Source organism: Gobius niger (genome assembly GCF_951799975.1).
Source record: "Gobius niger genome assembly, chromosome: 2".
Classification (NCBI taxonomy): domain Eukaryota; kingdom Metazoa; phylum Chordata; class Actinopteri; order Gobiiformes; family Gobiidae; genus Gobius; species Gobius niger.
Window position 1 is genome coordinate 13,795,260 of NC_136853.1, and position 16,461 is coordinate 13,811,720.

The following is a 16,461-nucleotide window of genomic DNA, read 5'->3' on the forward strand; positions in this document are numbered from 1 at the left end:
GCAGGCAAAGCATTTCCTTCCAGCTCTGTTGATCCAAGCCTTGATCGGTCATCATCTAAAACGTTGACAATTTTGTCTACAATCTGTGACCCATCAAAAATGTACGTCCTTTGTTTTGTTGTTACTAGTACAATATATCTGGAGTTAGGTTTCCTTTCATGCATGTTGGAGTCATCCATGTAGCCTGAGGAAAAAGCACTCCGTTGCACTATAGCTCATACAGGACAGGATTCCAGTGCTGCTAATAACAAGGGATTGCTTTGAGCCTCATTTTAACAGAGAATTTATTACACCTGTTTCATGTCCTGCATTCCAGGTGGAACAACATTCTCACATACAATAATATCCTGAAGGGTTGATATAACATAATTCTGCTTTGTTCAGGGTTCTCATGGCACTTCAGCTCTGGCTTGTGCAAACCAGGGAGTGGGATTCCCCCAGCTAAATGGGGCTGGACTTTCCCAGCTGTCTCAGACTGTCGAAGACCTCCTCCACCACACTGTGTCCAATGAGTGGTCTACACTGGACCATTAGTACCACTGTGTGTGTCTCCCAGAGCAGTCAATGGCTCTTCATGTTTTATTCATGCTGTTTGTGGAGGGAACGCGACATCCAACTGGACCCAGATGGTGACATGTCAATATATCATCTCTGTTCCGCCTACTCCTATAAAAAATTGCACTATTACACTGGTGCAGGAAGTCTTTGTTTGGGCAATGATGCTTTAGTGAGAAGCCATTTTTGCTCTATTCTTTTATATTATTTCTTTTTTTAAATGCCTAATAGCTCGTGTTGTAGTTCTGGGCTAACTGAAGGTTGATTCAAGAATTGTTCTAGAGCATTCAATCATATCATTCAAAATCCTTTATCAATTTATTAATTTATTTATTTTTTAGCATGTTATAATGTTATGCCGATTACCATGTTTACCAGTCTCTTGTTTCAAGCTGAAATGATGCCTTCTAGGATAGTTTCTAAATACACAGGCACATGATTAAGGTTTTAGAATAATGTATGGAAAATAAGCAGTTTAAATGAAGCTACAGACAATTGTTTAACCTGGATAGACTCAAACAGACAAAAGTTAGGAAGAGTTATTGACATGTATATAAGCGTTGGCGATCAGACCCCGGCGGTAGACATCGATGTGTGTATGAAAGTCAGTATGGATGAACAGCTTGGAGTTGTCTTCCCCGGAGCCTGGACACTGGTGGTGGTACAGGAGACCCGTGAAGATGCAGCAGGGAGAGCCATGGGCAGAAGAGGTGGAGATGTGGCGGAGGTGGGTCGCAGCACAGCTGGGAAGCGAACAAACCATGATAGCTGGGGCTTAAAAGCGGGACCGAGGGTGAAGATTGGCTGTTTCGAAGGTGCAGCTCTTTTACGCTGATGGGCTGAGGTGGAGGTGCGGCCCTTCTCAGAAGCGACCATTGGGTGGAAGTAGGTGATGCTGAGGTTGGATTAACGCCGAGGATTCAGCTTTGAGAACACTAATGATCAAAGTACCTCATGACATCAGCAAGCATTGTGAGCTGTTGAGAAGGAGGAGGACTGAATATACACAATTGCCAAAACATGAATACATCCAGGCACAATGTTCACTAATCTAAACAACTCAGTACAGATGAAAATTTTAACCACCCTCCTCTACGATGGAAAACTCTAGTGCGACTGAGTGCCTACATGAACATATTCCATGCATGTCAAGTATGAGCCCTCTCTTCACAGATCCAGGGATCATTTTTGCTTCCTACCAAAACTAAAAAATATACAAAGCTGTGGACACTGTAGCCTGCACTTCGCCAGCCGCTGAATCTCCCTGGTCACACTCTGCTGGTTGTGTTTAACCTCTGCCTGTCCGGGTGCTCTGTGCTGGGGCGATGAACCAGACGTTGTGGACCTGCTGAATTATGGATGTTGTGTAAAACGCTGGATTTAACCCACACCTGCCCCTCTTTCAGCAAACCCATTATCCATCACGGCCTGTGCTGTTTGTGGTCGTTGTCTCGCATGAATTTAGAGCGGCTACAATTCAGACATGTCACTCACCGGCTGCTTATCCGTAAGGAAAGCCCATCATTCCACCAGTTTCGTATGAGATGTGGTGGAATTTTCTGACTTTGCTTAGATTTGTGTTTGTGTCACCATGGAGACGTTTCCTCACTGCCTTTGACCTAGCATTTATCACAATAATAAGACTTGATTTACTCTCTGGTTTAGTTCTGTTGCAACCTTTCGAACTACTCCTTTGATATTTTTGCTGTGACAAAAGCAAGGCCGGGCCGGTCCAGCACAGCATGCGAGTCAATTATTAATGATGAGGCACCGTAGTGGTAAAAAATACAAGCAACTGAATTGGGTCACCCTGTCCACAAAACAAAAGTTTGGCCCTTATCTCATGGATTTTGCATAGACTCAGCAAAGCATTGTTTTCCGCTCGTTCATTATTCAGAAAGAAGAGTTTGGGAGACTGGTAAGTATTATCAGACGCCTATGAAGTTGAGTCTAGTTTTAGTGTGTGTTGTGGAACCACGATCGCGAACTACTAGGGCACAATCTCATTAGAATATTGTTTGTTGTTGTTTATTGAATATCACATGTACTTTCCACCCCAGCAGAGCAATGTGGTGTAAGTGTGAAGCCCAGCTGTGCATGTGGGAGCAGCATGTGAGCTTTATGTGGATGGATCACTGATGCAGACCCACTCAAACAGAGAAAGGGCCGTCTTCTCCTCTCGGTCAGTCTCCCCAGTCTGTGCACTGGACACTGGATTAACACCTGATGGACATGTTGTCTATGGGTGTCACGGACTGGGGGAGAGCAGGTGTGAGGGGGGGTCCCAGAGCTGAGAAGGCTGGGAACCACTGTTTCATAGCCTATAGATAAGGTAAGCGACCAAAACAGAAAAGGACGTGCGCATCTGGCAAAATATACTGCCCTCTAGTGGATGATCATTGTACATGCATATTATAGCGAATGTCTCAGTGGCTGTGAGGTTTTAGGGAAATTTCAACACAAAACACTGAGACCAAACTGAAAACAATATGAATGAAAAAAAGCAAGTACAAGCATATTTTATTATGTATGTCTTATCATCAAGATAAAGTACTTTTGAATAGCCAAGTTTTTTAATAGTTTTATTGGAGATAGTTTTAAATAAAAGAAAGAAGAACTTTCTAAATGTGTGAATTCATTGTATTCAGACTATTTCTACTATATTTCAATAGAATGCACTATTCTACTCAATTTTATGGAGCAATGCCATGTAGCTACTCCGTGATTCCAACAGAGGGCAGCAGTCTACAATCTCATGTTCATGTGTTCTCATACATTGAATATGAGCAATCCACCTTTTCCTCTGTGGGAAAATGTATTAAAAATTCAGTGTGCCAACTTTATTTATTTTTTTGTTTTTTTCCCGTAGATTTAGACATTGTCAAATCTACATAAACAATCGCTCTCGCTATGAATAAAGGGTTATTATAATGATTTACAACCTTTTGATCTGTGGATTTAATATAGCTTATATGGACCACACATTATGAGTTAAAGATGCTCGTAAACCTATCTATTAATTATGCAGCAGATGTCCACATTTGAAACTGTCTGATGCTCCGACGCCCCCACACCAACCCTTTAAAGTCTCAACAACAAACAGCTGTGTGCTGGTGAGCATGAGTAGTGACCATTTAAGGACACTTCCTAAACCTGAGAAGCAGACTTAGAATAACTGACATACCTTGTTATATGATAAGCACATGGGAACATGGTGTGGGGTAGGGCTCATGCCGATAAGTTAAGAGAGGAAGTCTACGAGTGTCTGGGGCAGCTGCAGTGGCACTGTCTTGGTATTTTAAGAGGAATGACCTTGTGATGGACCATGGGGGGGGGGGAGTATGTGTTGAAAAGCAAATTAGTAGTTATAAGTGTAATGATTTAAATTAACTTTTAAGCTAAACTGTACTTAAAACAATGCTAAGTAACTCATGCCCCTAGAGGCCATAAGCGCCACTGCAGGTGTCGTAGCATGTTACGGTTTTTCACTCATTAATTGTCCATGAGAGTAAATACTACGCTGACAGAAAAGACAAAGGGAGAGGGGTATATTGTACATCCAATTACACAATGGAGATCTTTTTTTTCACTCAAACTGGGCTGTAAATACTGTTTAAGTGGTGCTAGCCCACAGTTAGCTTTGTCCGTTAGCCTGTTAGCTTCTTCTTCGCAATTCCATTAGTGTGTATTGGTGACTCGGGGGTCGGTGCAGGGAATTTGCAATTGTGGCTTTCTGCTCAGAGATACCAGGGAGATGAAACACCACCCCAACCATAACCTTTGTATTACCCCCAGGGGGATTACGAAAAGGATTTATTATGGTAAACAAGATGCTTAGTACTGCTTTAAAAACCAATACATTACTTTTACTTCATTCTTTTCTTTTCTTTTTTTTGAGGATCATTTGGATTTCTATGTGATCTGATTAACAGTTGAGAGTCATGCCATGGAGTTACCCGACATTTGCACAGCAGCCCTAATATTCAATATATATCAATACACCTACTCTGAACGAAATACTGAAGCTTCAGTGACAGGATGTGGTGGTAGCAGAGGAGCTGAAGTCAGGATACATGAAGAGAATGGACATGATCAGGAATGCGTGACCATATGATGAGTTGGTTTGAAGTGGAAGCTGATTCAGATGTTAGGATTACTCAGTATTCAATTGCCAAAACGTTATATAAAGTTACATATATGGCAACTAATTGCAGCTTTTGTGATTCGCTGCATCATCATTCAAGCAATATTTTTGATTTGATTGTGATTAACTACGTAATCCTAGAGTATGAACAGTACAGTATCATATCTTGAAACACAAATATAGGTGTACTTTTGTTGCTCTGTAAAAAAAATTGGATATATTACTGTCATGTCTTAGTTTCCATGTGGCATCATCATCATAAAGTGTCATCCTTCATCCAACTGCATTTCAAGACTCTCCTAACACCTACCAAATCCCTGATCCAGTTTGCATGCATGCCCTCCTTATCCCATTATGGAGTCTCCTCTGCTCTTACAGCAGGATACTTGTTAGATCCCTCTTCAAATGAATACATCTATAGTCCCTGTGGGTTCTTAGCTTTAGTCTCTCAAGAGGCTGCACCTCTTTCTCTGTCTGTGAAACTCACAACTGCCTGTGTCCTCATCCCTCTTCACCTTCACTCTCCACTAGACTCGCTTCCTTGTTCCTGTCCTCATCATCCATCACTTCCTTTCACACTTTTTTTTTTTCTTTTTTTTTTACATCACAACTATCACACTAGATGAAGCCACAACTCTTTCCACTGCGCCCGTAGCGGAGGACAAGGCTATGCAGGGGCTGCCTTGACACATTGAAGCGTCATAAGAACCCGAAGGGGAGCAAGGAGGCAGGTGGAGGAGTGAAGGGGAGAGAGAAGGGCAGAGGAGGAGTGGTCGCCACAAGAGCGCGGAGCGGCTGCAGACATGGCAGACACACCTCTGCAAAGGAACGGCACTGCCACCCCTCCGTAAGTCCATTTTTTTCCCCACATTCAATCGTCTATTAATATCCGTCATCTGTGGCTACATCTTTGCTCCATCTGACAGCAGGGGTTGTCATGGGAACGGTACGGGGAGGCTGCTCAGTCATGACTGGAGAGAGGACACGCGGCACACTCTGTACACTCCTCCCTCCGCATGTCACAATGCAGACCCTCAGCTCAGGGAAAGCCCATTCATTCACTATTATACGGCCGTGATATGTAAGTCTATGTAAGTCTATGTTCTTTGGCAAATAGAGGGAGTGTGTGCTGGTAGAGCTGCCCAGAGAGTCGTTATGGGGTGAGTCAGTCGACCGGACTGGCCCAATGTCTGTGTGTGTCAGCCATGCTGCAGACCCAGTCCGGTTGTAATCTATTGTTCAAATCAGTCCAGCTCATAAGAAGCCAGAAAAGACTTGCATGCGACCGCGAGACGTCAGACTCTGAATGTTCTCAAGGAGATTCCTCAAAACCAGTATTTTCTGAATATTCAGTTTAAACGGCACTGCGAGTTGAATGCATTGCCAAATGTTAGATCAATGTATGTATTTGTCTGTTTTTCTATGTTATTCAGAGACTATTTTTATGATGACTGGAGGTATAGAGTCGATAGAACACATTTGTAAATGACTATTGTTCATTTGCCATATCAAGATTGTTGAAAACATTGAAGTGACTGTAAAGATGGAAGCATCACAGCATTACAGTTGGTTGGTTATAGGGCTGAGGCAATCCAATACGTATCATGATACTGAGGGCCCGATACGATACGCATTGCTATACCTTTAACCTTATTCTAATGCACAAAGTATTTCATTGGTGATTTTTCATTATAACTCACAGATATTTTACCCCAAATTAATGCAAAAAGAAAGTTGAGTATCCAAAATGCATAAATTACATATAAATCAGTCTGATATTTATTAAAACATTTTGAAAAGAGCAAATGAAGCATGCATTTTAAAAATCTGGCTCTTTGTTTAAACCAATCTGCGACAAATATGGATTTAACAAAACTATCTTTAAGTCAAAAACATTTGTATATATAATTTGTATAACCGAGTTGAGTATCGAAAGTATTGAGATACATGGTTTGTCCCAGGCCTATTATCTAGTCTTGTCTCAATAATGTCCAGCCAGGTTTTACTCTTGCACAAATGTCTAGTAAATTCTTCACTGCATTTGCATATAAAATAAGGCTCTTTCTACACCTGCAACCAAAGAGGGGATTTATTGTATAACTTACGTCTGTGGTCTTGACTCTACAGAGTGCCAGCCTGTTGCTTTAAGAGAGTGGTGCATCTTGGGTTGTTTAGCCTTTACGTTGCCAGGCTGCATCATCATCCTCTCATTCATCAGGTGAAGCGTGGGTGCCCTTAGGTTTCACTTTCAATTGCTGTAATAATGTTGGATGAAAGAAGATAAAAGTATTTGCAGAGAGCAGGGAGACCATAGAGGAGATAAGTGAGAATGCATATCAAAGTTTGATCATATTATCATATAGATAATACCTGGATACCTTTTCATTGTGAGTACAATAATGCTGAGAAAGGAAACTAAACAGAGTAATAAGCTCTGGCTAGTTCATGTAGGCTATTTTGCGTGTTAGTTTGAACGCATGTTAATCCTGAAGGTCTTCTCTTTCCAGTCTTCTTGTTCTGAGCCACAGTTATTTCAATAATGAAACACTGCACTGTCGTGTCTGTTTTTACTAGATGCCTAATAATATCACTGTGGAAGCTTGATTGTGTGGTTGGTTGGTTGGTGGTGGTCACAGACAAATTGGCTTCAGCAAACACTGACACACAGTCCCACTGACAACACTGTCATCCAAATATGGGAGAGAGCAGCGGCTAAAGATGGGAGAAATAAACACAACTTTAGGGCCGTTCTCAACGCCCTGAAAAGGGGGGAAGCCTCTGATTACTTGGCCCTACAAACGGCATTACCACGAGATCTGTAAGTTCACAAAAACTGTCATGCACTGTAAATTTAATCTGTCCTTTAGGTTAAGCCTGTAGTGCTAGAGCCATACCGCCTTTACTCTGCCCATTCCCTTCAGATCTTGTAAGCTCAGCAGGGTAGGGCCTGGTTGGTACTTGGATGAAGACCGTTTGGGAACACCAGGAAGCCTGGGTGAATGTAATATGTGTGTGAGTGGTTGGTGGTGGTCGGAGGGGCCGATTGGCAGCCTCGCTTCCGTCAGTCTACCCCTGGGGCAGCTGGAGGTAAATACTATATGTGGCTTTACCATCACCGAGTATAGTGTGAATGAATAATGCATGAAATTGTAAAGCGACTAAGACTAATGCATTATTATTATTAGAGTTGTAGATGATGATGTCCTTTTATGACAGGGGGAGGGCAAGATCAGGCACAAAGCCAAATCCAGTCTGACATCCTTTAACCAATAAAATCTATGCTAAAAAATATTGCACAGAATAATCCAGCCTCAAAACAAACAGTAAAAATTGACAATTCATCCTTGACACTCTTTGGCTTCTGTTGCCATCCTCTGACAACATTTACGGTGCATACCCTCTTATACATGATGTACAACTGTAGTTTTAGTAAAAAGTTAATAAATATTTGATTTTGGACCAACATGAGGAGACCCGTCCCCCTGATGTTGACAGGGAAAAGAACAGTCCCACCATCCAGCAAACTTGCAAACCCCAGTCTTCGAGAGTGACAATAATAAGGGTGCTAGTTTCCAAAAAGACCTTCAGGGACGGCAGATCCCTGTGTTAGTGGTTAGCTGGTGTGTGCGATAAGCGACTTGTCCACAGCGGTCAGTATGTAATTTCCCTGATGGATCTGTCTTGTAATGCCTCCAGCCCAGCACTATACAACCCCTAACTCTGGATCATTTTGTATCTGGTAAAACGAGACAGTGCGGTTACATCGAGCTGACGTATGTTGCTTTAATCTATTCTTTGTTTTGCTGTAGGCTCCTGTTAATCACTTGTCCATGCGCTCCCACTCAGAGTCTGTGTGCCTGAGTCAGCACATACTGAGGTAGGAGACACGGCACAGGCAGATGGCCCATTTTCTCTCCTCTGCAATTTATGACTTCCAGGCGGTAGTCTCACTGGAAAGGTGCTCCAGAGGCCCAAGTGTGTGCAATTCATCCTACTACTGTTTGACTGCTGGTGGATACGAGATAAGAGCTGGTATGTGTGAAGGATAATACACATGAATCTAAACAAAAGCTTGGAAAAAAAGGAAATCAACTCAATCCGCATACACAAACTAAAGTGTTATGTACTGTCTAAGTGTGAATGCTTAAGTGCACGATGCATTTAAAGCAGTACTAAGTAACTCTTCCCCCTAGAGGCCATAAGCACAACTGCAGGTGTAGTGGCAAGTTACAATTTTTTTACTTATTAATTGTCTTTGAGAGTAAATACTACGCTGACAGGAAAGGCGAAGGGAGAGAGGGATATTGTGCATCCGATTATACAATGGAAAAAAAAAATCACTCAAACTTGGCTGGAAATACTGTTTAAAGTGACGCTAGCCCACAGTTAGCTTTGCCCGTTAGCATGTTAGCTTCTTCTTCGTGATTCCATTAGTGTGTATTGGTCTGGTGGCAGTCAAGTTGCAAACATGGTTTTCTGTCCAGAGACACCAGGGGGAGATGAAGGACCCTCCAATCATCCCATAAACACTTGTATTACCCCACAGGGACTACGAAAAGGATTTATTAAGGTAAACACGTTACTTAGTATTGCTTCAAGTGTCAAAGGGGCCGGGCCGTGGTTTATTTCTCTAAGGCAAACTTGCTAAGGGGTTTTTGATAGTCATGAAGAGAACCTAAAGAAGGAACCCAGGGTGCTGAGAGTGATGCACTATCCTCTGGTGGATAGTTTGCAAACTGCAGGCAATATTAATAAAGAAGAAATATGCACAGAAAAAGTGTTTTATGGGTAAATGTTGTCCCTCAGCAGCCCAAAAACCAAAATCTTCCCACGGCTCTGGTCATCTAAACATAATACTTTTATGCACAACCGACTATGGCCAAAGCAAGGCTTCTGGAGAGACCAGTACAAGACCACACCTTTAAACACCTCAGCCAGAAGTGAATAGTATTAGAAAAACAATGGAGTTAACAGACATTAAACGCACTAAAAGCTATAGCTACTTACTGTACATGCACCACTCGAGCCCAAGGCCAACAGCCCTGAGACTGAGAGCTGCTACTAACTACAAACTTGCACATTTACACACCCCGACCCGGTTACAGTACAATTTAGAAACCTTGCCTTCAAGCTGAATTCTAGCAATATTTGTATATTTGTATCCATGTTGTGTTGCTCCCGCCAATCAAATTGAAAACTGAAAACCGAACCAGCGCTTTGGGCCAAATGGACCATTCATGTGACAGCATTGCCATGAGTGGGCGGGTGTATTGCCGACATCAAGAAACACTGCTTTTATTGATGCTAATTAACAACATAGTAGCTACAGGGGGAAACATATCAAATACTCCTTTAGACTAACAAGCACACATAACATTTTTCAAAACTAAATATTGAATGATTTGTGGTTTGTTGTTTTGAGACTTGGCAGCGATTGGCTAAAACAAACTTGATCCAATCAGCTGCAAACGCCGTGCCAAACGTTTGTCCTTCCCTCAGACGCTTTATCCCAGATGCACTGTGTGATATCAAGGTTAACAGGTCTATCAGAGCTATTAAAGACACTTTCTAGACACTGTTAAGACCTGATTTAATCTTGATCTGGAATGGTGGTCAGATATTTTATGAGGCAGTGCTTGGTGTGAAACGTTTGAGAACCGCAGGACAAGAGTATCCATTTCTTGGCAAAAAAAAGACACTTTCTTTACTCAACTCTAACTCCACTTCTGAAGTTGGTTGTTTGGGTCTTACGCTATAAACATTTAGAGAAGGCATGTGTACAGTGACTCATAGTTTGTGGTTTTCGCTTTGATGAATCTGCTTGTATTAATGCTAGCAAGGCCTTGATGTAGCTTTGTAAAGAAAAAAAAAAGAAAAAAAGAAGAAGCCTGAAACATATTACTAAACTGTTTTGAAATGTGAATGGGTTAATTGGCTCCAGTCCTACTTGTTTTGAATAATAACACAATATCTGATGACGGAAGCTAATCTACTATAGATAGATACAGACGGCATCTCTGGAGTCGCCCATATATGGTCATGTTTGAAAACAGTTAAGGGGGAAAACAATTTGGAGAAAAATCTAAACTTTCTTAAATTATTCAAAAACTACTTTAACAAATGCTGAATTATGAATATAGTTTTCTACTAAAGAAAGAAACAGACACATGGAGAGGAGCAAAGTGTTTCAACAGCCCATAAATGCATAAATAACAGAGAATGCTAACTTGATGCTACATGTTAGCATCGGGCTAATGCTAACGGTTAGCTAGCGCGAGCTACAACTGCTGTTTTTTCACTTCTACTGAACAATCTGCTGTGAGAAAATATCCATATGGACCCGATTTACACTTGACTTTATTTGTATGTGATGAATAAGTTTATATTCCACCAGAAAATGGCTAAAAAGAGTGACAAATTGTGTTTCTCTAAAGATTCTATTTTCCCCCTTGGCGAAGCCACGCCCCCTTCTATGACGAGATGCCGTCTGTATCTATTGCTGGGTTGCAGGTGACATCACAGCGTTCTAAAGGCCAATACTATTGTATGGAGGAAAAATTATTTTGTTTTTGAGGAAATTTTTGGTCTTGTACAGAGAGATCATTGACCCAGTGAATGATATTAATGATCATTTATGTAATTCATACATTTTCTTTTGAGCTATGACTTGTGAAAGTGCAATGCTGTTAATAGGAAAAACTGGCTCCTGCCCCCCGTTGGGTCCGGTGACATCATCACATTCTAGAACCTGCAACCCAGCAATACAGACGGCATCTCTGGAATTGTCCATCTATGGTCATGTTTGAAAACAGTTAAGGGGGAAAACAATTTTGAAAAATGTAATCTTCTTAACAAATTCTGAATTCTGAATATAGTTTTCTACTGAATAAAGATACAAAGACATGGAGAGGAGCAAAGTGGTTCAACAGCCCATAAATACAGAAATAACGGAGAATGCTAACATGATGCTATATGTTAGCATCGGGCTAATGCTAACGGTTAGCTAGCGCTAGCTACAACTGCCGTTTTTTCACTTCTACTGAACAATCTGCTGTGAGAAAATAACCATATGGGCCCGATTTACACTTGCCTTTACGTATGTGTGATAAATAAGTTCATATTCCGCCAGAAAATGGCTAAAAAGAGTGAAATATTGTGTTTTCCAAAAGATTCTATTTTCCCCCCCGGCGAGGCCACGCCCCCTTCTATGACGAGATGCCGTCTGTGTCTATGTGGATCCTGATACAATCCAGGACGTGCCTTTCTGTTTGGAGATTGCATTTTCTCCCCGTGTCTGTGCAGGTTTCTCCTCCACGAAAACATGTGCAATAGACTCCTCTGAAAATATGATTAAGCGGGATTGTCCTCATTCCTTTTCTTCCCCTCAATCACACATCTTTTTATTTCATTTCTAAGTCTATGAATCACTCTGACCCACAAACCCATTTCAGCCTTTTTCGGTGATGTATGAATGAGATCAAAGTTTGGCTAAAACACACGTCTGGCTGCTGATCCCAAGGCTGCCTCTCACTCCACACAGCTCATGCCTCTCAAAAGGCACATGCAAGAAACAATTAAGCGCGTGGATTTTCTGGCAGAAAGAAGAGAATTATCCCATGCCATGACGACTTTCCCCGTCTGTGCTTTCTTTGTCCATATTTGCTCATTTCACTGTATACTGTTTTAGTGCAGCGGTGGTGGGGTGCTTCCACATCTGGAGGCCATTACCGCTGGGCCAGGGTGGATGGAGGGGGGGGGGGGGGGGGGGGGGGCGGAGCCTGACTGGCTTGTGTGCGCAGTGAGGTCATTGCGTCGTCGTGGCGATGCCGGGGAACAATGATGCTGTTGTCTCCGGCAGCGGTTTATACGGAGAGAGAGGAGGTTAAAGGGGAGGGAACGCCGCAGTTATGAAGGACTGAACAAATGAAGAATCACACGCCAAATGAGTTTAGTTTGGAAACAGAAGGGGCGCTATGCCGATTTGTTATTGCGTGCTAGTATTTAGTGACGTGTTACAGCTATGGAAGCCAATACCAGCACATTTGGGTGAACAGTTGCAAGCTGATCGCAGAACTGCAACCCCAACCTGCTCCTGCAAAGATACTTAGAGAGTTGACCATTTTTAAAACAGGGGTTCCCAAAGTGGGTGTCAAGGACCCCTGAAGTGTCACTGGCCTGACCAACCCAAGATGATTGCATAAAGATATGAATATTCTATTTAATGGAATTATTTAAAGCAGCATATAAATAAATGTAGGTGTGATAACAAAGTAGACATGCAGCCCTTTAAATGTTTCACTGCTTTTACTTTAAACACTAATTCTTTTTTTTTAACAGTGGGGTCTCGGTTTTCTCTGCATGGTCATTTTGGTGGTCTCGGTCTGAAAAGTTTGGGAACACCTGCATTGAAATACCATACTGCAAAGTCAACAATATTTTTGACATAGGACCTCATTTCCTAGTTTTCCAGAGTGTTGTTGATTTCTGGAGATTTAAAAATATATATATATATTCATGCAGTTATAGTTTGAAGCGTTTAGTGATGCAAGGCTAGTGCCAGGCTAGTGCATGTCTATGGTAACTAGTAGCATGCATTAAAAACAGTCTGACCCAAGCACAGTGCACCTGAGGCAAATCACTTATAACACCAGACTACCCATATAAATGTTTGGGTCGACTGAATAATTTTTGAAATATAACCATTTTGCATTTTTTTTAAAAACATATATTTGAGTAGCATCAGCTTCCTGGTTGTAAGCTACGCAGCGGCCGAGTGATCTGCTGTTACCGGATCTACCTGCAATCGGCATTATACACGTGGAATTCACAAAGGAGCTTTCTACAAATCAGATATGGCAACGTTTGGCGGACAACCTGATGATTTTGAAGAGGTTTCTAATGCAGGCTACTAGTTACCATAGACATGCACTAGCACTAGCCTAGCGCCACTAAACTCTTCAAATACAAGGACTGCATGAATTAAAAGATATATCGCCAGAAATCAACAACACACTGGATAACTGGGAAATTGGGCCCTATGTCAAAAATCCTGAAATATCCCTTTAACTTATGTTTTAGTTTAGTCTTGATCCTAAGCCCTTCAATTAGCTACATTGCAAAAACTGGTCCAATGTTCTTTTGTGCTGTTTACCTGCAAGTCATTTTCTCTTTTGACCGTGAATGTTGACATGCCTCATAGCTGCATTTGTAATGAAGCCAAGATATAATGTGATACGTCATCGAGCAGTAGTGAAATGTCAGAATACTGGCATCAGTCCAGGCCAGAGTTTTTTAGCAGCGGTTTCATATTAGCTCCAACAGCTGTGGAGCCAGATCCTGTTTAAAATGCAGCATATTCAAACCTCAGCCCGGGTATTATAAAGTGCTCATGACCACATTAAGCCAGGTTAGGAGAGGGCGTGCAAGTGAAGAGAGTAATGGTGTATATAATGCATTGTTGGACCTCGGTTTTTAATGTAAATGAGTCTAAATTTTGAAAATGTTGAAGTTTATGTCATCGATACACAATATAGGCTGTGATACATAGTTGAATTGATCGTAGAATAGAGTTCACATGTGTATAGTTCACATGTGTGCTGCACAATAGCCAAAATTTAAAATTGGAAAGTAGAAATAGCACTTTGCTGAGCACCATAGACTTGGAAAAAAAAAGCAACGCGTCAAGGCACATAATCCTCATTGTATTCATTATGTTTCTCTTCTGCACTGAAAATACTATAACCCATACTCCGGTGAACATCACAGGAACATCATCGGGGGCGACAGTGGCTGAGAGGCTGGTGATTCTAATCCTGCAGTTCTAAATTGTGGTATCCTCCTTGGGCAGGCCACTTAACCACCGTGTGTGTGTGAATGTATTGTTTGGAGGAGCCAACTGCACAGGAAGCAGAACTCATAACTTCACTCCCTCTCCTCAACCCCTCAACTCCAACGTGGGGATAAGAGTAACTTATGTCTTAAAATATCATAGTTACATTCTTACAAGTTGGATATTTCATCATGTCCTGACTCACATATTTCAATTTGTGAAGATGTTTGAACGGTCACTTCATTTTTGTCATGCCCTCTACAGCCCGAAGGCCTCCTGGTCCCGTCTGCAGCTGTGCTCTCGAGAGTAGACCGGGAGACGGGATCATTTCTTATACATTGGGTTTGCCTCGCAGCTGTCTGTGTCTTTACAGAAGCAGTCTCCAGCTGCACTTATTTATGCCACACTTTTTTTTCTCCTTCTCCTTCACCGCTCTGGCGCTGTAGCCCAGTGGCTGCTGCTGTATTCGAGTGTGAGAGTGTGTGTTACATGCTTGTGTATTCCCCAAAGAGCTGGCCTCCACTGCTGCCGTTTCTCCTTATAAGGACGTGTGCTTCTGGAGTGAGGGATGAGAATGAGACGGAGGAGGATGGGAATACAGATGGGGGACAGGTGGAGACAAGGTCAAATGGAGACAACATGGGGAATTAAGGGAGGACTGCATTGACGTGTGGCACAACATGGAGGCTCATGTGTAGACGGATGCTTGAGTGCTCACCCTTATTGCTAAAAGTTTATAATAGTTGTAAAGGTTTACCTTTCCTCACCCAAAAACGGTGCAGTCTGCTTTCAAGGTTTGCTATTTTAGGAACACCTTTTCACTCTTTATCACAAATCTCAGTTTGTTGTGTTTAGACTGATTCGGGCTTTTGATGTGAGCGATTGGCCGTGGCTTTCAGAGAAAATGTCAGTATTTGCTTATTGTCGTTTCAGATGCATTGGATGTTGCTTTAGAGTGCCTGACTCTTTCATTTTCTTCCAGACCAGGGGTGTCCACGCTTTTTTTCATCGAGAGCCACATATTGAAGTTTATACGGCGTTAAGGGCCTCAAGAAACATCCAACTGGTGCATTTAAGACAGGTTTGAACTATGTCCCACACCTTTAAAGCAGTGCTAAGTAACTCAGTCATGCCCCTAGACATAAGCCATAAGCGCCACTGCAGGTGTTGTAGCATGTTGCGTTTTTTTACTTATTAATTGTCCGTGAGAGTAAATACTACACTGACAGAAAAGACAAAGGGAGAGAGTGATATTGCACATCCAATTACACAATGATGATTTTTTTTTCACTCAAATTTGGCTGTAAATACTGTTTAAGTGGCGCTAGCCCGCAGTTAGCTTTGCCCATTAGCCTGCTAGCTTCTTCTTCGTGATTCCATTAGTGTGCATTGGGGCCTCCGACCCTGTACAGCCAGAGTGGTGTTCTGGCCAGAGACAACAAATCAATAGGCCACCGTTTTTACATACTGAGATATGTTCTTACCTTAGCTTTGACGAGTTCTTTAGGACCTGTCTGGCCTTCACCCGTCACGTAAACACAGCGCAGACGGTGTTAGCATTTAGCCTCTCCCTCTCTCCTCTATAGCTCCAAAACAGGTCAAGATAGAAGCTACCAAGCTGTTACTGTACAAAGTATAATTACACAAAATTAAACAATGTGGATTTTCTAAGCGGATAAAAGGGGGAACTATATTGTAAGGCGTAATAATACCAGGAGTAGGTCGAAATCCGCGCAGTAATCTTCACTTTACTGCAAAGTAATCTTCACTTTACTGTGCGGATGCCAAATTACTCCTGGTATTATTACGCCTTACAATATAGTTCCCCCTTTTATCCGCTTAGAAAATCCACATTGTTTAATTTTGTGTAATTATACTTTGTAGTGGAACACTTCACGGGTGTGAAGGTCCAAAAGAACTTGTCAAAGCTAAG

The 16,461-nt window shown here is 42.0% G+C and overlaps 1 protein-coding gene across 3 annotated transcripts in view; it reads left to right on the forward strand.

Moving 5' to 3' along the window:
- The first annotated feature begins 5,289 nt into the window (after positions 1–5,289).
- Positions 5,290–16,461, forward strand: part of palm2akap2 (PALM2 and AKAP2 fusion) — an 87,248-nt gene continuing 76,076 nt past the window's right edge. For 2 of the 3 annotated variants that reach the window (XM_079582558.1, XM_079582560.1), the window contains exons 1-2: positions 5,290–5,546; positions 5,629–5,780. In XM_079582558.1, the coding sequence (XP_079438684.1) occupies positions 5,716–5,780 (65 nt within the window). In that variant the 5' untranslated portion in view covers positions 5,290–5,546; positions 5,629–5,715. The remainder of the gene's footprint in view (positions 5,547–5,628; positions 5,781–16,461) is intronic. The other variant, XM_079582559.1, reaches the window with a different exon arrangement.